Source organism: Curcuma longa, chromosome 14 (assembly GCF_044706935.1).
Source record: "Curcuma longa cultivar G26 ecotype Majalengka, Jawa Barat chromosome 14, ITB_CL_G26_1.1, whole genome shotgun sequence".
NCBI lineage: Eukaryota > Viridiplantae > Streptophyta > Magnoliopsida > Zingiberales > Zingiberaceae > Curcuma > Curcuma longa.
In genome coordinates, this window is record NC_133874.1 from 5,561,350 (window position 1) to 5,589,083 (window position 27,734).

Genomic DNA, 27,734 nt, shown 5'->3' on the forward strand with positions numbered 1-27,734 from the left:
AATTAAATAATTATGATCCAGTTTTAAGACTGTTACAACTATTATAGCAACCATTTGAAGTTATTTTTTTAAAAAAAAATTTCATATATTTTAGTAGCTAGTACAAAAAATATGTTAGGGTGCCTTATGCAAGGATACTCTTTTATTTTAAGAACACTAAATATATATGCAAGATCCAATGCCAACAGCCGTCTTAGCTCAGCTGGTAGAGCGCGTGGCTTTTAACCACGTGGTCGTGGGTTCGATTACGGCGTTTTATTAACATTTTCACATCGCAGATTTCATTTTCCGTTTTATATTTTTTATGCATAATTACATGGCAACAGCCGTCTTAGCTCAGCTGGTAGAGCGCGTGGCTTTTAACCACGTGGTCGTGGGTTCGATTCCCACAGACGGCGTTTTGTTAACCTTTATTTTCACTCTTTCTCACAATCATAGATTTCGTTTTTTGTTTTCTATTTTTTATGCATAATCAAATATCAACAGCCGTCTTAGCTCAGCTGGTAGAGCGCGTGGCTTTTAACCACGTGGTCGTGGGTTCGATTCCCACAGACGGCGTTTTGTTAACATAATTTTTCCGCTTTATCTTTTCTTCACACATTTTTACAATCGCAGATTTTTTTTTCTCCCGTTTTTGTTTTTTTTTGTTTAGGCGGCTGAAGAGAACTGAAAACAGAAATCTAAAAGCAAAGAAGTGACTTGGGAGGAAACGCTTAGCTGTAGGTACACAAATAGTCGTGGAGCTGACTATATAAGATCGTTGGGATGATAAATTTTATTTTTTACAAAAGATACTGTTGGATAGCAACCTCAACCCGACTGACTTTGTAGCTATTGTCGTCGTCTCAATTGATTCCAATTCCAGCTCTGGTTCAGATCCAGTCTATCTCATTCACTCTCGTAAGCAAGCGACAGAGCTATTCGATTCACTTCTCTTGCTGCTCTCAAAGTGACAGAGCTATCTAATTGTTCATAAGGTATGTCAGATAAGAAGTATAAAATAACAATTCAATATACTCTTTAAGTAATTAAAATTTTTATACTTAATACTATAACTCAATTCCTAAATCTTAAAAGGAAAATTTTAAATGATTTAATCATAAAAAAATAAAAATAGAAATATAATTATTCATGTTCTGGGCATTTAAAATTCTTAAATCTGTCACTAAGAAGTGATCCATCTACATCCATGAAACTGAAATTGCCATATTCAGGCATACAATCTCCACACATCACCATATTTCTGGGACAAGCCAAATGAGTTTGAGCCTGAGCGACTTTTAACTTCAAAGGCAAGTGAAGGCATCACCAGACAGGCAGGTTGCGATCCAGGCATCACACCCCTGGGGCAATGAATCCACTGTATAGAGCAAAGAGGAGAGAATTCTTACAGAACAACTCAAATAGCTACAAATTTCTCAAGGAAACATATAGACATAATTGGCCGAAAACTGTCTAGTCGGATCACATTCCAGTGCTAAGTCCGTTCAAATATTTGCACAAAAATACACAGTCGTACTTAAACGAAGAAATAATAATCTAGCCTACATGAAAAGTACATTTATATACAGAGGTTGTTGGAGATTATCCTACATTAATTAAAAGTAAAGCAGCTTCAGCATAGTGATTACTTGGTGAAACTATAAACATCAAGTTTGGCACGTTTGATTGTTTCTCGACGGATCTAGATCAAGACATGGTTACGATCCTTGTATCATCCATTCACATCAGATGTTCAACTGGATAGACCATTGCCTGAGCGTTTTCTCTTGTGGGTCCTCCATGTGACAATGTTTTCTTGCCAATTGTTAGCCTCACTGTCTCCATCGTCTCTTTTGTTCAGTAAGATTCCAGATTTGTATTTGGCTGGAGTTCTGCTTAAAAAGTCGTCACCGACATCCTCGCCGGCCAAGGTATCTTGAATAGTCTTCATCCTGGGCACATTTTGCCCAACCGCTTCATCAGAAAGAGATTCGTAAGCATCAGAGAGGGGTTCCCTGTATTCATATGCATCAAGGGGCTGTCGTTTCCTTTTTCCTGCAGAGGCTATTTTCGACAAGTCTTCTCCGGCCTCCACTGCTTTCATCCACTGGATATCACTCAATGAATCTGTATAAATCACCTCCTTCCGGCGCCTCTTCCCGCTGAGTTCATTGCTCAGAGCATCCTTACTATGGCTGATACTCCCCTTGTTTCTTTCTTGATTTGTCTTGGAAAAAGCCCAGTCAGGCACTTCCTTTTCCTCCATAAGCCTTGACTTGTATCTTTCTTTCTGCCGTCTCTCTTCATCCATCTTTTCAAACAACCAGAACTCCTCATCTGTTCTTGCTGCAAGGCGGTTGATCTCTCTCTCACTTGGCACATCAGTTCCCAGGGAGTTTGTGCCTCGCCGCATGATCTCCTGTAGCATCTCACGCCTGTCCTGTGCTGTAAATTAAAAGCGGCAACATTATTGTATTGTAATATCATCTTCAAACAGTTACAAACGGAAAGAGCGAGAAGAGTATCATATCAAAAATGCTAACCAGTAGATGTGGTATTAAATAACCCTGCCTGGATAACCTTTGCATCAATACCCATCTTCAGCTTAGCACGTTCCAAGATTTCCTCCTCGATGGATCCAACACTAACCAAAACAAATACACGGACTTCCTTCTTTTGCCCAATTCGATGTGCACGATCTTCTGCTTGTTGGTCCATTTGGGGGTTCCAATCGCTGTCAAAAATTATAACAGTATCTGCAGACTGCAAGTTCAATCCAAGACCACCAGCTCGAGTGCTCAAAAGAAACATGAAGTATGGGGAGTTTGGTGCGTTGAACTCTTTGAGTAGAACTCCTCTTTCTTCCGTCTTAGTTGAACCATCAAGCCTGAGGTATTTAAAACCATATAACTGCAAATAGATCTCTAATATATCAATCAGACGGGTCATCTGAGAGAAAAGAAGAACTCTGTGGCCAGCTTTCTGTAGCTTTGGAAGTAAACGATCAAGCAGCTCAAATTTTCCTGATGCTCTAACAATTTGTTCCTTTTGCCACATGTTATAATCTCCAACAAATAGGTAAGGATGATTACAGCACTTCCTCAGTTGCATCGACAAATTCTGGAGACTCTTCGATTTGATGCCTGCATGTTGTACATGATCCAGCATCAACACAACAAATTGCAACTATCAAAATTTACATGAAAATATGAACTTTAAATTCCACCATACGAGAATTGGAGATCATATAGAATTATTTAGAATATGACAAATTTCATGATGTTTTGCTTATAAACTTTGGAACCAGAACCAATACAAAATAAAAATAACTGATATATCTCCTAACAATTTTTGACACATCAGGATACCACATGTTCAAAAATGTGAGCTTGATGTTATTTCTCTGTATGTTTTTTAAGCATATACTGTACCCATATGCTACACAATTTTGAGTAATTGATTACTGATGTCTGATAATCAAATTCCATAGCCTTAACGAATCTTGAAAGATAGTTTAGTATTTGGAATTCAGAGACAAACACCATCTATTAGAAATGGATTATATCCATGACTGCTTGGTAGTACACCAACCAGTTGGAAGCATGGAATGGGACTACAGGGCCTACAGCCCCCACTAAGGTCGGTAATTGATTTGGTCGTCCTTGACTTGAGAAAAAAAAATGCTTGTTTTTGTTTGGTTTTCCTTTTTCTACTACTTGGAAGATCAATGTTAAACAGACAGGCAACAAAAACCAAGTTAATTTAAAGACCTAAAGTCTTTGTTCTTCATTCCCAAATAACTAATGCTTTGGTCCTGCTTGAAATACTTTCCGCATAACAAAATATGTAAAACTAACAACCCAAAGGTATTAAGCCAATAAGTAGGAACAAAATATATATATATATCACTTAAAACACTTACAGAGAATTGGGAAAATTCTTTATCTAACATACCAGATTCTAGTCCAACCCTTCCAATGTCAGTGATCTGTTGATAATAAGCTTTCTGCCAAGCTGATAGATCACATTTTAGAATCACTTGTGTTTTCCCAGGAAGATATTTTTCCACTTCATCCTTCTTCCTTCTGAGAAGGAAAGGTCTTAAAACCTAGGGAGAAAAAAACAGTATGAATATGGTTATCAGTTACAGTAGTAGCAGTAGCTAGTTAAAAATGTGAATGATCATTGAACTACTTGATGTAACCGACGAATAACCAAGAGTTCTTCTTCATCTGTAAGAGACACTTCATTTTTGTCCGCAAAAGGTGCATTGAACCATTCCTCAAAGTTCTGTACTGAGTTGAATATTGTAGGCAGAAGAAAATTAAGTAAAGCCCACAACTCCTGCAAACTATTCTGTATTGGAGTACCAGTCAAAAGCAGTCTGCGACGTATACGGTAACTGCAGAGGACAACATCTGAATTTCACTGAATAGCATAGATCAGGAATATAAACAAAGAAAATAACATCAGCATTCACTAGGATAAGTATTAGAAGATTCAATGTGGATTCAAATGCCAATAATTGTTTACTTAGGTAGGTGGATAAAAAGGAGGCATGAGGGGAGGGAGAAGTGTAAATCAGAAACAGCATCAGCAGTTAGTAGGATAAATGTTGTAAGAAATAAATCCAGATTAGTCACCAACATACTAGCTTCAATTTGGGTGGCTGAAAAGGGAGCAAGAGCACAGAGGGAGGAGCTAATTTTTTTCTAATTCTTCTCCCTCCAACTTTCAAATTCCCTCCTAGTATCCACCCAAGTAAAGGAACCTTAAACAATTGAACTGTAAGCTACACTGACTCGCATTCAGAGGGGCATTGCAGGGTATTGATAAATAGAAATAATTATAGACTGGTTAGAAGCAAAATTCTGAATCATGAATCTAGAAAGGAAAGTTCTGAAACATTTAGCATCCATACATAATTTGGAAAACATGATATTTTTCCATCTCTTGAATTGGCGCAGAAAAGAACCAATGTACAATTTAAATGAATGGATATCATGAGCCTTGAGAGGAGGATGAACAAAGATGAATACATATATATATATATTGTGTTTAAACAGTTTGCGCCCTCTTTTTAAGCCACCTAAGCTTTTTACCAGAATTGAACAGTAGATAAAAAATGTCATATGTAGTTTACTTACTAATTTTTTTAATATAATTTTATTTAACTATTAAATTTAATAATTAGTTTGAAATGTCGAGTATCTATTTATTTCAAGAGGTTATCTATAAACATGTAGTTTAGTGGATCTATTACCATCTTACTTTAGGAAAAGATGGAATGAGCAATAGGAAATTTCCTATAGTCTTATCCTATTGCTTATTTTTTCATTCCCTCAAGATTGAAATGAAATGAGCAATAGGAAATTTTGTCATCAAATACTTGTCACAGAGAAAAATCAATATCATCAAATTTAAGAGGACTTTACTATAACATGATTTCTAACTCACCATCAATTTTGCCCTCATTTTCATTTTATGTATTAATGTGATAAGACTTATTCTTCTCAATTGTTGTTAGTTGTCTTGTCCACCTTAGCTATATCAACTTTGTTTCCATGTGATAAACTTAAGTGATTGGATTTACTTAGTTTTGAATGAGTTTTCTTTCTTATTTATAGAATGATATAAAATTAAATTTATATCGACTATAGGCTATGGTTGCAATACTATAATCTTTAGTGAGTTTTCTTTCTTAATCTATATCACTTGCAAGCAAGTCGTTTCATCGAACAGCTAAAACTAAAAGTCAGCAATATAACTCGCAGTACTATTTTTCAAGTGTTGCATTGTTCAAATTCAAACATGTTTTGGTTTTACCAACTCAATTTTCAGGACTTGCCTGCTTAATATGCAGCTATGAGCCTACAACACCTATTTATGTCAAACAGGTCAATCCGTCGCAAGGTGGGGCAGGGCGGCCCATCAACAACTTGTCATATGATGGGGTAGGGTAGGCCGACCCACCATCTTGGTGAGTTGGAAAATCCCCAACCCAACCCAAAGCGGGTTGCACGTTAAACGGGTCAACCCACGAGTTTATCAAAAAATAAAAAAATATAGAACAGGTTGAAATTTTAAAATTTGGACTGTGGTTTAGGCAGGTCAAATCTAATAAAGGATTGAGTTTTCCACTTTAATTTTAAATTTTGAAAAAAAATCTCAATCTGCGGACCAACCTGAGCTTGCCACAGGCCGATCCACGCAGGTCACGAACCTAGGCAAGCCAACTCGCCTAGACTCACTTTAAAATGGGTTGATAAAATTTCAATCCATTCCGCTTAAATTGTTTGACGAGGCGAATCAACCCGACTAATCCAACCTAAATTGACAGCTCTAACAACGCCTTTAATAAAGTCATTGATTATATGTTGTGTGATAGGTCTCAAATGAGATCATTCATTTTTCCAGTGCAAATGCTTGAGATATGTATCAATACACCACCAAAAATCATAGAACCCGATGAAATTTCTATATCACATAACAGTCTCATATTTAGTTTTCCTTTAAACCAAAACTTATCCAATTTCCTAGTTTGAGAATTATTCTACCGAGAATAATTTTTAGATTCTAAAATCATAAAAGGGCAAAAAATAAAAGAGTGTCCCAAATTATGTAAATCGTCAAAAGGACACCCCTTTTTAAAGTGGAGGAGAGCATCGAGTTTTTTAAGTGATGGTAAAGTACCTCTAAAACTGAAAGGGAAATTATACAAAATGATGGTTAGACTTACAATGTTATATAGAGCGACTCGAGCACATAAGCAAAAGATGAGAGTTGTAGAGATGAGGATGTTAAGGTGGATGTGCAGACATACAAGGATGAACATGATAAGAAATGAAAATATTAGAAGAAAAATCAAAATTACACCTATTGAGGAAAAACTCCGAGAGACACATTTAAGATGGTACGACCATGTACTTAGACGACTAATAAATGCTCTAGTTAGGCGATATAAAACTATGACAAATATACACATCAAACAAGGAAGACAAAAAAGACTTAGTTAGCAATAATAAAATAAGATAAAATTTATTTAACCATAGATGATATAATAAAAGATAGAATCCAATGACATAGAAGGATTCATATAACCGACCTCACCTAATGGGATAAGACTTGGTTGTTGTTGTTGTCGTCGTCAAAAGGACACCCATTTTTCAAAAAAATCAAAATAGCATCCCACCATATATTTTGTACCAAAAATACCCCTAATAACAATATTATTGTAGCAACTATGGAATAGTTGCTACAATATGAAAAATCGACTATTTCATTTTAATCAAAATTACTATACATAAAGCATTATTATATCAAAATACTCTTTATTAACTTAGCCAAAATTACTTAAACTTCATCAAAATTATTTTAAGTTAGTGTATTTTAAAACAGTTGTAACAACTACTTAGGTAGCCGCTACATAGTTGTTTCAATGTTATAACATCTACCTAAGTAATTACTACAATGCTACAACACTATTGTATTATCCATTACAACGTTGTAGCAGCTAGTCGTCACTGCTACAATAATGCTAGAAAAGTAAGAATTTTCTAGATTAATAATATAATGGAATGTCCTTTTGACTTTTTTTTTTTTAAAAGGATGCTCTTTTAACAATTTGCATAATTTGGGATGGCCCTTGTTGTTTTTGCCCATCATAAAAGGTAAAATCAGTACATAATATAAAGAAGAAAAAAATATTTACTTCATGAAATTTAGATTCTAAGTCATACCCTGAGACAATTGTCTTAGCAAGAACACTCTCATGATTTTTTAGACGATGCCCTTCATCAACAATCATGTAATGCCAATGTATTTTCTTCAGAAAAGCTTTATCTCTCATTATGAGATCATAGTGTGTGATCATCACATTGAATTTGCCTTGTCCAGAGTACTCTTCCCTCATAGCCTTCCTTTCAATTAGGCGCCCATCATATAGAACTGCCACAATACTATCCCAAATAGGAGAAAGTGAGAGCACAATTAAACATATTTATTTTAGTCAAACCATGTTATAAGGTACATACCTTGGTGCCCATGTTGAAAATTCATTAATCCAATTTGGCAGGACAGCCTTTGGAGCAACAATCAAGTGTGGTCCAGTAACACCTTTATTTTCCATTAAATATGCAATTAGTGCTATAGTTTGTATAGTCTTTCCTAAACCCATCTCATCAGCCAGAATGCCATTTAGATTGTTGTTAAATAAAGAAAGCATCCACTGAAGTCCTTCTAATTGGTAAGGTCTTAGTTCCCCACCTTGAAGTGTTGATGGTTGCTCCGTAACCTACAATATTTCAGGGGCTTGAAAATAAGTACTAAAAGGTGACAATTAAGAACAAGAAAACATGGCATTGCAAAATAATATGTGCTAATTGATAAAATGAATATTGAACAAAGAAACAGAATGCAGAAGATACAATTCTATTCTCTAAATAGAGCACAGCATGAAATTGTACTCAAAACACAAGCAATAAGTAAAATGCAAAAAACTAGCCATTGGCAGCCAAAGTTCACAGGAAACATATACTATCCTTTCCAGCATGAAGTCATGTGTTTTTTTTCGTATCCCAAGCTCGGGCTGTAAATGAGTGGAGCTTGACTGTGTTCAAGCTTGTTGGTTTTACTTACAGAGCATGTTCAATCAAGCCAAGAATTGAGCTTGTACATGAACAACCTTTTCAGTTACAACCCTATATCAAGAAAACCTCCAGCATCTAGTCTAAATTTTAAAAAATAATAATAATGCATTTGAACAAAGAGGCATTTTTTTGCCAACAAATCAACAAGTGATGCTGAAAATGACATCTTCAGCAAAGTAATCCAATTCTAAGGTCCGGTTGGATACAGAACTAAAAAAGTCAGAATTTCTGCAGAAGACTGTCTAGGCTATTTGTGAATCTCAACCTGAAAATTTCACATTTTAATCAGGATCTAGCATTATGGCAATTGCAAAATTACTGATATAGTACGTTAATATTTCTAGGTTGCAATAGCATTAAAGCCATAATTGCCAAGTTCAGGCAGCTACGATTTGTAAGCTACCTGCAGATTAAAGACAGATAAAGTCTTTGATTACAGGTCCTGGAGTTTCAATGGAAATGCCTACAGAATCCACATAGGAGAGGACCTGAAAGAATTGCATTCTCTATTACCACAAAAGCTTAATTATTAATATTGTCTTTCCCATCCAATGGTGCATCTTCCTAAGACATCTCACTAAAAGATTCTCAATGTAAATATGTGATAAGACTTGAAAAGTAAATTATATCCAGATTCAATAGAAGCAGACAAAGCTTTGAATAAAAGCTCAGGTTTATTTGATTGTTAGTCTGTCAAGCGCTTTGGACCAAGATGATCATGCTTAGCCACTAAGAGAAGTAACACTCACAGATCTGTTGTCGTAATAAAAATTTAAAAAACAGCATGTACTTCACTTAATGTACCTTTTCCTCTATTGAATGCACAGCAGAATTGTACTGGCGTTGACCTTCAAGTAAATCAGAAACTTTGGTATTTTCATCATCACCGTTGTCTATAGAGAATTCCCCAGGGCCTTCAGTCTTACATAGAGAGATCTCTGGAAGATTACGAGTACTAGAGTCTTCAAGTCCATCAGCATGTTCTGCATCCTTCTGACGCTGTACAGCAGCTCCAAGACGAACAAGAAGTTCATTTGTTTTACCAAGAAGCATCGTCAACCGCTCATTCTTGCTTTCTTCTACCAAACGCATATAAGCTTCTTGGTCATCAGCTTTTAATGCTTGGAACCTTGACTTCTCAGCACGAGTAGCACGCTGTCTTTGCCTTGCATGCCATGCCTGCATGATAACAAACAAATAGTGTTCCAGCCACAGACACCCAGACATTGGATTTTGGGAAATAAAGATTAATTTCTACAACACAAACACAAAACTGTAAAGAAAAAATTTGCACTGAACCGTAACATAATAGTAGTTTTTCTTTCATGCGAATGTAAACACATTAATCTCTTTTATGCAATTAGCTACCTTGGAACCATCTTTCAGTCAACTATAGGTTTTCTGAGCACAAAAAGGAATTTGTATCTCACTTCTGGGCATGAAAGTCAGGTGCAGTTAGATTTTTCTTTTTTTTCGTGACTGAGTGATAGTACATGCCTGACCCAATCAAAGTGGATTAGGCTGCTCAATAAACACATTTAGGCATGTATGGGTAGATAAACAGGCATGCAGATCACGGTTTGAGGCAAGTAAGGGATTCAACAACAAAAGGCCAGACATCTGAACTGGTATTGCTGTCTTGCAATTCATATTGAATTTCAAGACCCCCACAAAAAGAAGTAAATACTAATACGATATGAACTATATTTCTTAAGTCCGAACTAGTTTCAACCAATGTTTATCCATTGCATATGCATGTTGCATGGTCTATATGATGTAATATGTTTGGTTAGCATCTACTGTTTTCATTTATATCTTACAGCATGGATTTCAGCAGTAAACAGGAACTGCATACATGGATTGGTAGGACAAATTTTTGTTGGCAACCAGGAAGTGTTCCAGTTGCGCACAACAATGACAATAATTGGAAGTAGACACAATGAATCAGCTTCACTTTGGTACTTGATAATGCTATCTTATTAATCTCATGCACTAAACTGAGTTTCAAGTTAAACTTCTAATAGAAAAAGAAATAAAATAAGAATCATAACCACCACCTGAACTCCATCATTCCTCTGTTTTCGTCTTTTCAGAACAGCTTGTGTCTGTAACTGAAATTCACGGGCGGCATTAAGAATTTCAGCAAAAAATTTCCTCTTTCTGTCATCTGCCTGGTTCTTTTCATCCTCTTCTAATCTTGACAATCTCTGCAGGAAATTCTTTCAATGAGATAAATGTAAAAAAAAACACATTTTAGCAAAAAAAAAAAAAGACAAAAGGTTAAGTGATGTCAGTAAATAACCTCTGCATATCTTTTCTTTCGACGACGACTATCAGCCTCCACTGCAGCAGTATCTCCAATCCCATACATGCTAAATGGATACTGGAATCTCATCATACCCCAGTCAAACAATATCTTATCAGGCTGTGCACATATTTTACGCAACCAGTATTCTGCACTCACATCAGAGCGCACCTTCCTCTGCAATTCTACAAGCTGGATAGAAAATAGAAAAGTTTACCAAAGATGAAGAAAACCTGCATCTAATTCAGAATAAAATTGGAAAGTCAATAATAAATTACATATTTGGCATAACTTGAGAATCAAAATTGGCACAACCTTCAGATGATCAATTTACTAATCCATCGATTATTGCTTGTAACAAGTTGACAAAGGACTAAATATGGGCCATAGAGAAGAGTTCATTTTACTCTTCCACAAAAAGAGCTACCATAAACTAATAGTGCATAAGCTTCTGCAGGTCAACAAGAAGAACTCTTAGATAATGAATGGACACTAGAATCAGTGTTACATTCTTGTAACCCAGGCAAGACTACATCTTGGTGACCTCCAAATAGACATGTTAATCCTACATAAATACTAGGACATTACAAATTCCAGATTACCCATATAATCATACCTATTTTCAAGTTGCCCACCTGTGGAAATCTTTGACAATGAGTGGACAAATGGCTAATAACATAGGCAATCTGAAAATGAACCCAATCACATGCAGGTCATCTGTATCTTGTCTTTAACTAACAACAATAAAAAAAAAATCTCAATCCCTCTTTTGTAACATGCAGTACAAAGTAGCAGCAATCAATCAATCACATGGTTCTAGTGTGACCTAATGGATCTTGTGGGCAGCACCAATTATCGCTGTTTCATGGAGATGCTTGTACTCTTCTGGTCATGGCATGCAGGAGCCAAGGTTCAAAACCATTAACCATGTCAGAGTTTCACTCTTTAAGTGGAACGATACTGGTTTGGTATTGAACCAACGTTCTGATGCACATTGTCAATGATGGATTAGAGGTTGAAGGAGGAAGGAGACATTGTCTATACCAAATGATATTGAGTTTTAGTAATTTATTGCAATGATACTTTTCAATCATTTCGCCTAGCATAGTACAAGATTTCAAACGATGCAAGGAGAGATATGCTTTCATTCTCTCACTAGTTTGTATCTCTTTTTTTTCTGTTATGGTTTCTTCAAGCTTTGCAATGGTATATGTTTTATCTTTTAATGGAAATTAAGTGAACTATGTGGTTCACTCTTATCATAGAAAAATAAAACACCGTATATGTGGAGTGGCATGTACATGCAAACCAAGTTTCCTGGAGCTCCCTCAACGCAGCATATCGCATAGATTTCATTTTTATAATATAAACTCTGCAGAAATAAGGGAACTCACAAACATAGCAAGAGATCCACTGCAGAATAGAAAACACTAGAAACATAGAGATATAAGCGCTAGGCAAGAAAAACATCTAGATTCAGCAAAGTTTAACAGCTACAATAAAAAAAATCAAGGACAAGTGAACTATCCCCACCCATAGTATAGACAACCAACAATCAAGTTAACTATTTAGATTGTGTTTTACCTTCAAGCCATAAAGCTCCAGCAAACACTTCATTTGCAAGTCTTCACCCTTATTTGATGGTAACACTGAGTCAACATACAGTTTTAAGTTAAGAAACAAATGTTAATACACAAAAAGAAAAGAAAAGAAAATATCATAAACTTGCTGAAGATATACCTAACGTGAAATATGGTAATCTATTGTGCCTTACAAGCAGTATAGGAACTTCATTAACCTTACATTATAATGTTATTGATAGCGCTAAAACAATAAAAAAATCCACCTTTTACATTCCATAATACTTAAAACACTGGAGACCTCAATCTAATCATTAAAGTTTCTCCAACATGCAGGTGAAGGAACATGATTACATGAAGAAAGAATAAAATAAAAGGTTTGTTCATACATTTATCATATGAATATGATTCATGATAATGTAATATCTTGTCCCAAATAGCAGGGACAGTGATCCATGATTTGTTTATCATATACTAGAAGTTATTACATGTGAGAAATTTTGAATAAGAAAATAAATGCTTCAACAAGAAAGTGTAAAAATGTAGGATTATAAAATCCTATGAATCCTTCAATTCCTAGGTAGATTTTAGATCCACGACAGCATTGGTCAATAACAAATGGCAAAAGAAGCTTCAGTCTATTCGTCTATACCTTTGCTAAGTTTGGGACTGAAAAACAAGATATAGGCTGGAAGCTAGCAACAATATTAGCTCCCTCTTTCTTTGGAATATAGGTGAAGAATAATAAATTAGGTTCGTGAGTGCTAATTTCCCTTTGAAAAACTCAGTGATATGCTTAGTATATCAGGTGCAATTAGATCCCAGAATTTCAATCCATAGATGAAGCCGTTGAATTTGGGTGATTTGGAAACATTCAAAAGCGTGGTGTTGAGGTCACTGTTTGACCATGTTGAATGGAAATATCATATAAAGCAAAAGAACAAGACAACCTAAATAATCAAATGCATTAAACTATTTTTTGAATGATAAAAGTGTTTGATAATCATATTTTGCTTACATTGAATGAGGCAATAAAAAAATGTCATATAATGCTAACTACATCTTAGCATCCAAGTATTGGCACATTGGTGTCCCATATGATAAATGCATATTTTACCATTTTAAAGTTATTTTATAGTTGACTGATCGTATCAATTATGCTTCACAATTTAGAGCAAACCTTTTGAATTAATGATACTTAACGGATGAAATTATAGTTAGTTTATAGTAACTGAGAAATCACACCAACTATATTCTCTGACGCTGCTGTTTGAAAAAGAAACATAAACTTTTAGAACAAACTGCTATAGATGGAAAAAAAGTAGCATCGATAAATCCTAATACACAGCGCCAAGTACAAAAAGCCACAAGGATGCCAAACAATACAACAAAGGCCATAAATCCTAATACACTAGGAAAAATTGAAGCACCAAAGTTAGAGCTAAATTAAAACACACGTGCGCGCACACACCAAAGTCAGAGCTAAATTAAAACACACACACACAAGATTCATACAGTTTATTCAACAAAGGCACCAAAACAATACAACACCCAGTAAGATTACCTTCAAGCTCTTTAAGACGATGCTGAATAAGACTGTTAAAATTATTTCCTTTTAATTCTTCCAGTTCTAAGCAATGCATGTGTTTCATTTTCTGCTTCAACAAGGCATCTTCAAACTCTGAGATCAAACTTCCACTGGTTGACACCTCATGTGTCTGCACCAAAGTAAGAATCAGGTGAAACCATAATCTATAAATTGACAAGCTAAAACAAAGAGGAAGGGACCAATTTTATCCAAATGCAATGGGGAAAAGATCTTTTACTCCCTATAACAGCTAAGATAATGTTGATCAATTTCAAAATTTACTTTTCAGCTGCTTCAGTACGGCCTCTTAAATATGTAATATCTTGGATTCTTAGAAAGATACAAGTTTGGTCCTAATTCCAGTTTCATATCTCCAAAGAACCGTGACAAACGAGCTGGCAACATAGTTCACCGGAGATTAAGTATATAGAAGATATTATCTAAACTCTAAAGACAGGCTGCTAAAGAACATTAATTTATGAAAATTTTCCGCTCAAAAACAGGAAGCAAGGCCAATTAAAAGATTTTACTGGCATTGATATCCTCCAAACTAGCCAAAAATTACCAGTTCTACAAAATCTGCAAACACGACCAAAAAAGCTGGTTCCTCTTATTTTTCAAACAATTAACTGACACCCGGGAGGTGTAATCTCTCTATTGAGTTCACGGCAACAACAACAAAAACAAAAACAAAAACCACGTTCAACAAGCTTGAGTACTTGCTTTTTGGTGCCGACTGCCAAAAATAATCATTGCCACTCCATAAGTCATAACATGACACTAAATTCAAGAGCACAGCTAAAAGATCTACATGAACCCTGCCAAGCATGATTTTAGAACTCACCAGGTTCTCGAAACCCTAATTTTATCGGTCGCACCATATCAACTAAGTCAATAAACAGTAAATTAACAAGATCGAAGGGGAGAGGAGATGGACACCGACCGTCTCCAATTCGTCGGGTGAAGACCCAGCGCCGCCTTCCGTCGTCTCCTCCACGTCCGGAGGTGCATCGCCCTGATAAATGGAGGCGACGGCTCGGCAGACGTCGAGAGGAAGAGGGAGGTTGCGGGTTAAAAGGTTGAGCGCGCCGACGAGGGTCTTGGCGTGCTCCGCGCGGCGATCAGAAGCGTGGGAAGGGTTCTCCGCAGCAGCCATGGAGGAGCGCTCTCCCCTTTGAGTTCAAACGCGAAGAGGAACCTGACGGCCTCTTCTCGCTTTCTTTTCCTCTCCCTCTTGTTTTTCCCGCTCGCTTTCCCTTCTTCTTCGTCGAGCGCTGGATGCGCTCGCCCTTGCTCCGCTCTGCGGAGCAGACGACCTCGAAGCGGATCCGGATGACGCTTGTGTTGGACCCGTGCCACTCGGAGTCGAAGCACGGCATTAACTAGTATCGTGAAGTGTTCTTATCGGATCGGGCCTGTGTCGATGGCATCCAAACCCGATACGACAAGTTAGTAGCAGCAATGTTGTGACGGTACATTGGCGTACAACTTCGACCTGGAACTGATAATTTAAATTATTTGTAAAAATATTTTTTATAGACAATTTTATATTATATAACTTAATTTTTAAAAAAATAAGAAATTAACAATATGCATTATTTTTATATATATATATATATGCGCGACAAAGAATTTGCGATCTGTGCGTGACACATGTGACCCACAGCTGCTGCCGCTGCCCTCACAGCGGACCACCACCGGGCGCCGCCTCGGTCGCGATCGACGCGCCACTCGTTGGCACTTCGATCGACGTCGGATTCCGGACGAATAGTGGTCGGAATCCGACGAATTTGGTGCGCGATAGCCGCCCCCCATTGTGCGGCCATTATCGACGGCGATCGAGCCGGATTCAGACTGAATCACGGTCGATGCTCCGACCGAGGAAGTATCGACGTCCGACGTTGATCCTTCCTTGGCCGATCTCCGATCGTAATTCCGGACGCCGATCCTTCCTCGACCGGTCTCCGATCGCGATTCGATCCGAATTCCGACCAAATCGACGTCGACACACCGATCCTTCCTCGACCGATCTCCGACCGCGATTTGGTAGAAATCCGATCGTGATTTGGCCGAAAACGGCGCTACCACTGCCAACCCTGTTTCCAACCGAATTTTGTCAGATTCCAACCACTATCCAACCGAAATCCGACGCAAGACGGAACGCCGGAGAGCGACGCGTCGATCGCGCCTAAGGCGGCGACTGACGGTGGTCGGACGGCGCAGCGAGGGCGGCGACAGCAACAGTGGGTCGCGGATGTCACGGATTCCTCATCACACAGCATAACATTCTCTCTCTCTCTCTCTCTCTCTCTCTATATATATATATATATATATATATATAACTTTCTTTATGTATATTATATAGCATTTTATTAATTCAAATGGCATAATTTATTTATGATACTACTAACATAAAAACACAACTAAATGAACTAAACTCTTACCAATATGAAATCCACAACCTTACCAAGAGACTATTGAATCTATTATATACAAATGATCATGAAACCGATCGTGTGAAACCACTAAAATCTTCTTTTTAGAAGAAAAAGAATCTATTAAGATAATCACAATAACAAAATCATATCACAGTTGATAATTCAACTCAGACTATGCATTCAATCCCATTAAAGGATACACCCACTACAGGCCATCAAGGCAACAGGTCCATTGCGAACTGAAACAGACCAAGCATTACACATTCAAGTAGCTTAATAAAATGAAAATGACATTTAGGATTTCTGAGTCGAAATTGATAGTTTACCCCGTTTCGAAGAGTACGATCACTCAAACGACTTTGGCCATGTAAAACACTAGAAGAGTAACAAGGATCTACTTCGTCTCCCAATCCTTCAACTTCTTACTTCCTTTTGGTTTTTCGATCGGTGCGTTCATCCCTGCCATTTTCGCGTTGTACTTGGATCGAAGCGGACCATTCATACTCCACCTGCAAGAAGAAGATAAAAGAGGTCACTTGATCTGAAATCTCATCAAGTAGACTTAATTCCAATTCTTTGAGATTGGTTACATATATATGGAACTATATACTAGTGATATTCAAATATCTTAAATGGCATTTTAAAGGATTCTTTCATAAGATGGATTTTTTGCAGTTATCAAGCTCATTCCTTCATATTACGACAATAAACATGGCAAGTAGTGACTGTTAATATCGCCATCATGAAAGATGCAAACTAAGATATTAACTCAGATATCAAGAGCAGAGTAAAAGATGAATCAATCTTAAGTAATGCTACTGACAACAGAACTCTAAAACCAAACACAAAATGAACTTATTCCACAACTACAAGGAAATGTTTTAATTCATGGTTACATGTGAAACTTTTTACTAAAAGATAAGAGACAAAAGTGTCAGACCAAGTTTTCAGGATGGCATTTCATGTAAAGATAATATTTCCGATATTGCCGTGGCTATTTCTTCATAGTATGGCAATGAACAAATGTTGATATCATTGTGACACAAGATATATAGTACTACTGTAACCAAACTAAATATTGGCAGAAGAGTTAAGAAACACAGATCAATCTAGATGCGTCACAATTCTTAGCTTCACTGCAATGTTTCCTGCTGGATACATAATGTTAAAAAAGATAACTTTGAAAGTTTCAAGGATGACCACTTTTTTTTTTGTTTCATGCAACAAGATCAGTTCTTTTGAAGTAATATGATATGCTTATATCACATGATGGAAGTCATATACTAATTGACACCGAATTATAGATTGACAATTTGAAGATTGAGGAAAGTAAATGGAGAACTTACGGGGCATTCCAATCAGTTGTATCTTCGTTAACAAGATGAGTCCACTTGGTCCTTCCACTTCGTCCAAAGTGCTTCACTTGCATGACCTTAGGCAGAATGCTCTTATCCATCTTATCTTCGCCAGTCGGCGCAGAGAAATCTTGCCGGAAGATATCGTCTGTACCTGCTGTTGTTGCAATGTCATCAGCACCAGATTGGAAGAAGGCGCCCTTGTGATAATACTTCTGCATAAACCTCCATTTCTGCTTCGGCACGGGAAGTTGCTTCGGATTCTTCCTCTCCCATTCCCTCCTCTCTTCCTCGGTCATATTCCTAACCTTCTCGATCTCTTCCTTCTCCTTCAATCTAGCTTCCCTGTCCTCTCTTTCTCTCTTGATTCTTGCAATCTCCCTAGTCTTCCAAGCCTCATACTCTTCGGCCTCATTCATATCATCATCGGTGTCGATATCTGAGATGTTTGCTTCTGCCTCCAAATTCTTTTGAATCACTTCATCCTTTCTAATCTCCTCCACCACAATCTGCTTGGTCTCCACCTTTCTCTCCTCCAACCTCTTCTTCACTAACTCCTCGAGTCGCCTCTCCTCCTCTTCAATTCTCTCACGCTCTGCGATTGTATCCCGCTGAGACTTTGGAATGAAGACTGGCTTCACCATTGCAATACCCGGTTGCTCCTCCTCAGAATCCGTCTCGTACTCGGATTCCTCCTCCTCCTCCTCTTCTACTTCTTCCTCCTCTTCTATAGGGAGAAGAGCAGCTTCTTCCTGCTCTCTCTGCAGCAATTTCTCTCTAATCCTACGCCTCCTCTCCTCGATAGCATCCTCATCTTCCTCCTCCATCTCCAACCTTTCCTGCCTGTCATTCTCCTCCTCGATCGTCGAGATAATCTCAGCTTGCCGTATCCTCCTGTGGTCATTCCTCACCTCCTCCTTGTTCTCGGCTCGGAGCTCAGCGAGACGCCTCAGCCGACGGTCATCCTTCTGTGGCACATCCGCATCTTCCCGAATAGGGAAGGCCTTCTCGAGAGTAGCCAACTTGGAGGCCCTGATGTCCTCGTCGTCATCGAGATCATCTGCCCATTCCGGAGCTTTCCCAGGCCAGTACCTCTTGACTTTGGTCTGCCCGATCTTTCCCCGGAGCTTGTCTCGGACGGCGATCACGGCGTCGCTAACTCCGGCGGTGACCGACATGGCTGCGAACGATCGAACTTCCTACAAACCCTAACCCTAAAATAGAAAGTGCACCAATAATCATTGAAATAATAAAATTATTTAGGTAAAATCTTGCTAAAAACAAAACAATATCCAGATGTATACCGATGATGCTTCCGATTGAGTTGATCAGCGAGAAGATGCGAGAGGCGAGGCGGCGGCGAGAAGAGGCGAGAGAGGATGACGAAGCCCGTTTTTAGAAGTTCCGGGCACTAGTCGGAAGTCCGGAACGTGGATAAATTTTTTTAAAAAAAAATCAAATAAATTTTTTTATATATAAAAATATATATAAACAGGTTGTTTCAGAATTTTATTTTTTTAAAAAAAATTCATTAATTCGATTCAATTTTAATTAAGATGGAATAAATTTGATTAAAATTTTTATTCGCCCACAAAGAATAATCTTCCTTTCCACAAATTTTCTATGGTAGAATGACAGAAAGCCCCTCAAACTTTCATGGGGAGTAAATAAGGGCTTCTAAATACACTTATACAAGTAATTAAGCTAAGAATTTAAAAAATTAAATATGAAAAAAAAATCATTTTGCTCCCTAAAATATATTTCTTAAATTTAATGTCATTAAAGTTTGTCCTTTAATCTATTTTTTCAATATTTCTAGCAATTTTAAAATCATAGTGTTCGACTTTTTTAAATCTATCTTTCTATGATTATGTCACTTAGTAAAATGACTACTATCAATCAGTTAAAATTTGTGATCTTTGCTTTGCTTGTGATCTTTTTTAATCAAATCAATAGATTATTTTTTTGCGCTCTTTGCTTGTGATCTCCACTCTTCAATAATTAAAAGGGCATCAATAACTGAAGGATACAAGTAAATCAAACTTGTATTATAATATGAACCCTAATATGTACTCTCAGCTTTTTTCAACATCTTCTCTTCATTCAAACCTAAGATATCACGATTACAAATTTCTTTAATAATTTTTCTAAATTGTTTCTCATTAAGTATGTCTCTTCATTTGCATGATTCTCTAACAATATTGTTTAATTGTGCAACAACATAAAAAATATATAGAAATCCTCATGTAATTTTTAGCAACAATTACAAATGTAAGTTGTAGTGGATGAGCAAAATAATAAACATAATAAGGTGACGAATTGTATAGGGCCGCTAAGGTGACGAATTTAGGTTTAGGACCGATTGTATGGGGCCGCTAAGATGACGGATTCTATCTTTTGCAGAAAAAGAATTGACTGTGACATGGCCAATTCATCTGGTATCATCACATGTCTAACAAAAAAAAATAATTCGATTAGATCGATCCAAACTGATGGAATTAAAAAATTCCATTCAATTATTTCAGAAATTCAATTATTTTTTTAAAAAAATAAAATTAAATAAATCTCAAATTAATTAATAAAATTTTGATAATATAAATTTAAAAAATTTTAATTAATTTTAATTAATTAGATAAAAACTGAATTAATTGATAAAATATCAATTTAATTTATTTAATTTTTATTAAAAAATTTAATTAATTCAATTGATTTAAAAAAATTCAATTTATTTAATTTTTAATTCAATTCGATTTTAACCAAATCTTCAATCCTACTCCCTCTCATCCGCCGCGCCTTCAAATACGTTATCGACGCGCTAATTCATAATTGTTGGTTTGTCGTTTTATATAACATTTTAAAAGAAAGCGTCGAGTTACAATTTGAATCAATCAAATAAACAAATAAATAAACAGGAAAAAAAATATATTAATGGTGATGATTCATGCGCCGGAATGGTTGCTGGAAGATTCGTCGTCCACCTCCTCCTCCTCCGACTCGGAGTCGTGGAGACTGCCGAAGAAGTTGTCAAAGTGCCAGGGGCAGTTATCGTACCAGCTGCCGTGGGTCGCGGTGGCCCGCCACTGCTGGTCGGCGATCATCTCCGGCGAGAGCCCCCAGCGCTGGAGCTCCTCCCGGGAGTGGTGGATGGCGAGACTGTACTCGCCGCCGGGGCCGAGCTGCATCACGCGGAGCTCGCAGTTGTCCAGGTTGCTCAGCATCTCGAACTGCTCCACCGTCCACTTGAACCACTTCATCAGGAACACCCTCGACGTCAGCCCGTGCGACACGATCACCATGTTCAGATCCATGCTCTCGTCCTGCTCCAGCCGCTTCATCTCGATGTCTCGCCACAGCGACTCCATGAAGCCTGTCAACGTTCGAATTGATTCAAACTCAGATGGGAACATCATCGGAGATGTCAACGGAAGGATCATGTCATCATACTCGCGACGCGGTCGAAGACGTCGGCGGCGGACTCGCCCTCGGGGAAGCGGAAGAAGAAGCGGCCGAAGCGCTCCCGCGTCTGCTTGATGGCTTTCATCCGCTCCTCCACCTGGAAGTTGCCGAAGTCCTGCTCGCGGATTCGGCACTCCTCCCGGGCGCCGACGATCCTCCTCCGGGGGAAGGCGCGGCCGATCTCCCGCAGCGTCGCCCGCGTGCGCTCGTACGGCGACACGTAGAAGTAGACCTTCCACCGCTCGCCCTCCGACACCACCTTCTTGATCTTCTCCCCGGCGGTGCGAGCCTGCTCGACGCCCAGCCGCGTGAGCGGGATCCGATAGTCCGGCGTGGTGGTGTACGCAGCCATGTCCAGGTTGCCCTGGCTCTCCCCGTGCCGGATCAGAATGATCCGCTTGGGGAGACTCCTATGGCAGCCCTTCGAATGCTTGTCCATGGCTCTCTTCCTTGCAAGCTACCTCCTCCAATGAATCCCACCAGCAATTTATAGCTTTCTCTGCCGTTACTTCCAGCTGCAGCCAAAGCCAATTCTTAGCTGCGTCTAAGACGTCAGGTAACGTGGCTTGTCTGACAAACGAACTACCTGAGGTCTCTTTCACGTGCAGCACCATGAGACTTCATGAATTCTGTGAAGAAACGCCATGCCGGTGCAGGTTTTCGGCAGCTTGGTTTCAGTTACTTCTTGGACTTCTGCAAAAAGGAAACAGAGGAAGAACAAAAGTCATGACCAATAGTTACAAAAGTCATGACCAATTCAAAAGCTATCGAATGAACGAAGCATGATCGTAACAGGAAGTCAGCACAGCAAAGGCAGCTAGTTCATACAATATAAGTATCATTGAGTTGGCTTTCTCTGGAAGAAAAGAAAACCGGCAAACATGCAGAGTATACTTTGGGATCAAGCGACGCTGTACAGTGATGAGTTTAATAGATAAGAATTGCAGAAACAGCTATTGATTTGAAAAGTCCATGGCATTCAGGAAATCTTATAGGAAGATCAACAGGCCATGGGTTACAGGTAGGAAGATTGTGTTTATCATCAGTTGCGTGACGAAGTTAGAATCTCGTTCCCAAAGATGAGATTTCCAATCAATCAAGAACAGTTTACCAGATTTTGTTAAGCAATAGACACACATTGGACATCTCAATAAGCAACCACAAAAGAGCAAACTTTATTTGGGGGAATGCAAATAAACTAAATCAATGGAAATTATAACAAAGATGAGATTTCCAATCAACAAAAACTTCAAACATTCCTATGCGCAAACGCAATAAATAAGATCCCTGATTTGTTATGGATAAAATTTCTACATACAAACATAGTTGTAATTAGAATTCAAAGGAGATATAATTAAGTTGTTTATGGGAAGTAACCCCATTAGATCTAACTCACTAGAAATTATCAATTTTCAACATCCTATAATAACTTTCAGGGGAAAAAGAGATTCGGAACTCGATAATACGATCCCCAATAATGCAAACAAAATTGCATTGATAATACTGGCCATCAATGCGCCGATAGACACACGAAAGAAAAAAGGAGCAATCGACCCTATGCATCAAGACTGCGAAGGAAGGAAGATAAGGGCGACTAACTGATTCGAGGGTTTGGCCTTCGTACCTCCTCGGGATCTTCATCTCTGGGCGGCGGCGAGACGCAAGCGCATGCGGCGTTAGGTTTTCTCCGGCCGCTTGTCGGTGACGCGAAATTGCATCAGAATCAAAAGCGTTCCGCGTGTACAACTAACGAACCTTCTAAAATGGGCAAAATTTCATTTCGCTAAATAATTTATTTTTTTTAAAACACTTATGGAATTTCAAAATGACAAATTGTCCTACAAAATTCATGACAAAAATAATTATAAAACTATCCTAAAAAATATCTTTTTAAAAAAATTATCAAAATTACATTTCATCCATAATTTAATATTAAAATTTCATAAAAATTCCCTATATTATTCAAGTCACACAACCCTAGTTATACATAATTATAGACATTATAAGTTATTAATTAGGGTTGATTAAAATCAAAGTATTTAAAATTAAAATTAAATTGTTTAAATTAATCAAATCGATCAAATTTTTAAATAAAAAAACCGAACTGATATTAATTTAATTTTTATCAAAATAATCAAAAATTTTAATTATTATAAAAAATTTATTAATTAATTAAAGATTTTATTTATTTAAGAATTTATAAATTATTTTTTAATTTAATTAATTTAGTTTATTTGATTTAATCGAATAAAAAATTTTAAAATTAAAATTGAATCAAATTAATTATTTTTTAAAAAATAATTAAAATTTTAAAATAACTAAATTAAATTTTTTAATTTGACCGATTTATTTAATTTAATTAAATTTTTAAGTTATTTTTATTCACCAATTAGCGTTTGGACATGAACAAATAAATGCGAGAATCTAAGCGGACTACGATTTTGAAGCGTGAATTTAAAAACGAGGATAGCGAAATATCGACCGTCCATTTCCTCCGTCCATTCAAATTCCGAGGCAAGGCCTGCCATATCCAAGTTTGATTCGCCTGTGCAAGTGATACAGGAAACACGTAAAGAAACGGAAGAATTTGTTTGTGACGTAGAAATAATAATGGTATTGGATTGGGTCCTGTATTGTGTAGGGCAGCAAATCCTCTAACTTTCCTATCCTCCCTTCGCTCTGCACCGCCGGCGCTTCACTTCCCCTTCTCGCTATAAATACGTTATCTTGCCCTCGTTTCTGTTTCAGTTCCCAGTGGAAACCCTAGCCCACCGAATCCTCGACTTCGCCGGACCTGTCAAAATCGCCGCTCTCCGATGGCCAAGAAGAAGGCAGCCTCGACCGCCGCAGCAACCGGCCAGCCGTCGGTTGCGTCAGCGGCGAATTCGCAGCATCCTGGAGACCCGGCGCAAGACACGGTGGAACTGGAAAACCTCAAGACGCTGAACCGGATACTGGCCGGGAAGGCAAATGAGCGGAAGAAGTTGGACGAGATGTCCGCGGAAAATCAATTTACTGGCGACCTCGAGCGCGGCATCACCAGCCTCGTCGTCTCCTTCCGTCTCGCCGAGATGGCTGACGAGAAGAAGGCAGCGGAGGGGAAGGCCAGATCTACGGAGGAGGCTCTCGCTCGTGCTCGCTACGAGTTGAAGTCGCTAGACGGAGAGAATGGTGCGATTAAGAAGGCGTTGGATGAGGCAGCCAAGGGGAGGGAATCGGCCCTGCTTGAACTCGAGAAAATGGAGCGCCGGGAGGAGGAACGAGAGGCAGAGGTGCGGAAGGAGTTCGAGATGCTTTTGCCCGAACTTGAGCAGAGAAAGGTTAACATCCAATCCTTGGAAGCCGAGAAGGCCGCCTTGGCATTGCAGGTTAGTTCATGGGAGGAAGCTTTGAGGAACGCTAGTGACAAATTACAGATAGTTTTGAAAGAGAAGGCTGTGATAGAAAAATATTTGAAGACTGCACTCTTGGAGAAGGATGCATGCAAAAGGGAATTAGAAGCGATGTCTTTGGAACTTGAAACGACTACAAAGAAGATGAATCATTTTACTGGAGAATCTGTTGTTCTGAAAGAAAAGATTGTGAAGATTCACCAAGAACATGAGGAAGAAAAGTTGAATTTTATGAAGGAGATGGAAGCATTATCTGAAAGACTTAGTGGTATTGAGTGTGAAAAGGAAGGGCTCTACCAGGCCAAAACCGTGTTTGAAGCCTCAATTTGTAGTTTGCAGAGTAAGGTTTTGGAGCTTGAACCAATTGTGCAAGAAAAGAAAACTCTAGATGTGAAGTTGGCTTTAGCAGATGCAGCTCTCAGAGAGGCCAACCAGCGTTTAGATTTGCTCACAGAAGAACACAATGATGTCAAGAAGGCTATGTATCGGGCAATATCAGAGAGAGATCTGAGTCAGAAGAAGCTCGCGGAGGAAGAGGATATGAAAGTTATGGCTACAATGGAGACAGAGAGTCTGAGGAAGGAGTTTGACTCTATTGTAAAGGACAATGGAAAATTGCAGCTTGTCATCGAGAAGCAGAAAAATGAATCTGAAAAGGAGATTGATAGTTTGAGGGGTTCTGTCAAAAGGATTGAGGCAATCGAAGAAACAAGAACTAAGCAGGATGCTGAAATCTCTGATTTGCAAAGAGAGGTTGCAAAACTTATGTCTACTGTATCCGACCTGCATGTTGCTAATGAAGAAGTGAAGGTCCTGAGTTTGCAGATAGAAGAGTTAGAGAAGGAAAGGGACAATGTGCATGCAGAGCTTCAAAAAGCTATGGCATCATTTGATAATCTTGTTGCAGAGAACGAAAGAATTAAGATAGAAGGTGATGCTTTGACTAGAGAAAATGATTCCTTGTCTAAGAAACTGAGCAGCAGCATGCAAGTAGTCGAACAGATGGATGAGAAGGCCAGAGCTGCAGATGCAAGATTGTCGAGGTTTGCGGCCATGCTAAGGAGTACCTCAATGATCATCAATGGCATGGAAGAAGGCAACGCGAACAATGTTGGAAGAGAAGTTAATATCAATGATATGGCAGGGGAATTGGAGAGCATCAAGGCCGTTCTCAAGTGCAGGGCTTCAAAGATAGAGGAATTGAACAGTGAAATCAAGGTTTTGCATGGTTCCCTTGCAGAGGCTATGAAGAAGGATGGAATTTGGACTTGGCTTTATCCTACTGTCTCAACTGTCGTTGCTGCTGTCTCCATTGCCTATGCAACAAAGCGTTAGCTCCTGGAGTTCTGCAATCTATCTTCTCGACCTGGAATCGCTTTGGACAATAAGTATTGCAATCAAACTTTTTCAATGTGCTTTTGATAAAATATCATTCTAGCAGCTCTCTTTATTGACATGAGTTTTTGCTGTTCGTCTACTTTGACATATGTTTAATGACTTATGAGATCCTGTCCTGAATCCTGATATTGATATAGTTTGGAAGTAATCCAAGACACATTTGAAAAGAAAAAAACTTCTGGTATGGTGCTCAAGAGACTTTGTGAACTCAATAGTTTCAGAAAGCATGGTGAATTATGAATTATTACCCTGTCTACTTGATAGCAAGAGTATCTAATCACATGTATGTTAGTACCGAAATCTATAAATCTATGGAATTATGATTGAAAACAAAAAAAAAATGGTTTGTTTAGTAGAAGTGGGCTCTGAGGAAGATATGTGGATTCAATGTCACCGGCTTGTTATCCTTCCACCGTTGAAAGTGGGATGGTGGAATTGCTCTGTAAAACCAGCCTGGACCGGTGCCATCCACGTTATGAACCGGACGAGTCGAGCCTTCGCCCAACTTTACCGATTCACTATCAACTTGGAATGGGCAAGCCAGCGTGTGTACGATGAATCCACGCCTCAGAACCCAGCGACATCATCCAAACCATCCATTGCCCCCGCTTGGGTCATAAGCTGGCGCTGCTCAGCTCGGCGATGGAGAGACCAACGACACCGAGTATAATTGCAAGAAGCAATGATCAATAAAACGATGTGGGACTAAGAGAGTTCGTTCAGGGCAATCCAGATGGAAGAGATGTCGTTTCGCGGCGGCGAGATCGAGGTCGCAGGTGGTGGCGCTGGCCTTGCGGGGCGGGCGCGCCGTAGTCTTGCCCTGGCGGACTGAGATTTCTCTCGCTCGCTGCTAATCGAAATCAGAGAGTAGCTGCGACATGGAAATTCACTAGGATAATTGATTTTGATTAAGATCTCTATTCTCATTGCGATTCATTTTGCTCGTTGAAGATTGGCGAGGAGAATCAATGCAGCGAAACTATATATGGCGTGCCTTTCAAATGCACGGAAACAGCAAACACGGTGATTGGCGAAAATATACGGCCTTCGCGTGCCCCGCGAGGTCAATAGTAGCGTAGAGCTGACAGAAGCCAATCAAATCCAAGAGAAGCCCCCAGCCAACGCTTCCTCCTCGAGGCTGGCCCCCATTGCAACTCGGCTTCAAGTCTCTGATGGTCTCTCGACCTCCCAGCTTGGCGCAATAGCGCTGACTCCTCAACTCGGATGCCTAGTGCCGATCGCCCACTAACTTCCATCCACTCATTCATCGATTTGCGAGTCATCTTCATGCAGCAAAAGGTATCAAAAGAAACTCCTCAATTTATTTGCAACGAAGCAAAAAATTGGGAGACGTTAAGAGAATACATCCATCATTTAAACGAGTCATCTTGGTTGTCCCTTCTATCACTTAAGAAGTATTGGACAATGTTTTCTGAGAACGTGCACGTTAACCCATTCAGGATTGGCTATTTGCGTTTGATTATCCACGATATTTAATTGAAACACGTAAAAAGGAAGATGAGAACTACAAAGTCAATTGAAGATCTCACCTCTGTTCAAGAGCATTCCGCCATAGTGATCGGAACTGGAAC

At 38.6% G+C, this 27,734-nt stretch overlaps 4 protein-coding genes and 2 non-coding genes across 6 annotated transcripts; 3 read left to right on the plus strand and 3 right to left on the minus strand.

The window, feature by feature from the left end:
• Positions 1-325: 325 nt before the first annotated feature.
• Positions 326-398, plus strand: TRNAK-UUU (transfer RNA lysine (anticodon UUU)). Its single transcript has one exon. It is a non-coding gene; the product is annotated as a tRNA-Lys (tRNA).
• Positions 399-485: 87 nt separating this feature from the next.
• TRNAK-UUU (transfer RNA lysine (anticodon UUU)) lies at positions 486-558 on the plus strand. Its single transcript has one exon. It is a non-coding gene; the product is annotated as a tRNA-Lys (tRNA).
• An 882-nt stretch (positions 559-1,440) lies between these two features.
• LOC141844753 (putative ATP-dependent DNA helicase CHR12) lies at positions 1,441-15,441 on the minus strand. The gene is made up of 12 exons (XM_074732745.1): positions 15,047-15,441; positions 14,080-14,233; positions 12,520-12,584; positions 10,933-11,127; positions 10,688-10,837; positions 9,435-9,809; positions 8,016-8,275; positions 7,722-7,940; positions 4,177-4,384; positions 3,937-4,090; positions 2,526-3,125; positions 1,441-2,427 (listed from the first exon to the last, which is right to left on the minus strand). The coding sequence occupies exons 1-12, from the start codon at positions 15,257-15,259 to the stop codon at positions 1,736-1,738; spliced, it is 3,285 nt and encodes a 1,094-aa protein (XP_074588846.1). The 5' UTR covers positions 15,260-15,441; the 3' UTR covers positions 1,441-1,735.
• Positions 15,442-16,689: 1,248 nt separating this feature from the next.
• LOC141844754 (uncharacterized) lies at positions 16,690-19,301 on the minus strand. Its single transcript, XM_074732746.1, has 3 exons — positions 19,201-19,301; positions 17,888-19,110; positions 16,690-17,050 (listed from the first exon to the last, which is right to left on the minus strand). Exons 2-3 carry the CDS (start codon positions 19,072-19,074, stop codon positions 16,936-16,938), a joined length of 1,302 nt encoding a protein of 433 aa, XP_074588847.1. The 5' UTR covers positions 19,075-19,110; positions 19,201-19,301; the 3' UTR covers positions 16,690-16,935.
• A 1,455-nt stretch (positions 19,302-20,756) lies between these two features.
• Positions 20,757-21,842, minus strand: LOC141844755 (phosphoglycerate mutase-like protein AT74). The gene is made up of 2 exons (XM_074732747.1): positions 21,341-21,842; positions 20,757-21,263 (listed from the first exon to the last, which is right to left on the minus strand). The coding sequence occupies exons 1-2, from the start codon at positions 21,789-21,791 to the stop codon at positions 20,836-20,838; spliced, it is 879 nt and encodes a 292-aa protein (XP_074588848.1). The 5' UTR covers positions 21,792-21,842; the 3' UTR covers positions 20,757-20,835.
• Positions 21,843-24,168: 2,326 nt separating this feature from the next.
• LOC141844802 (uncharacterized) lies at positions 24,169-26,292 on the plus strand. The gene has a single exon (XM_074732796.1). The coding sequence runs from the start codon at positions 24,169-24,171 to the stop codon at positions 26,077-26,079; it is 1,911 nt and encodes a 636-aa protein (XP_074588897.1). The 3' UTR covers positions 26,080-26,292.
• Positions 26,293-27,734: the final 1,442 nt, after the last annotated feature.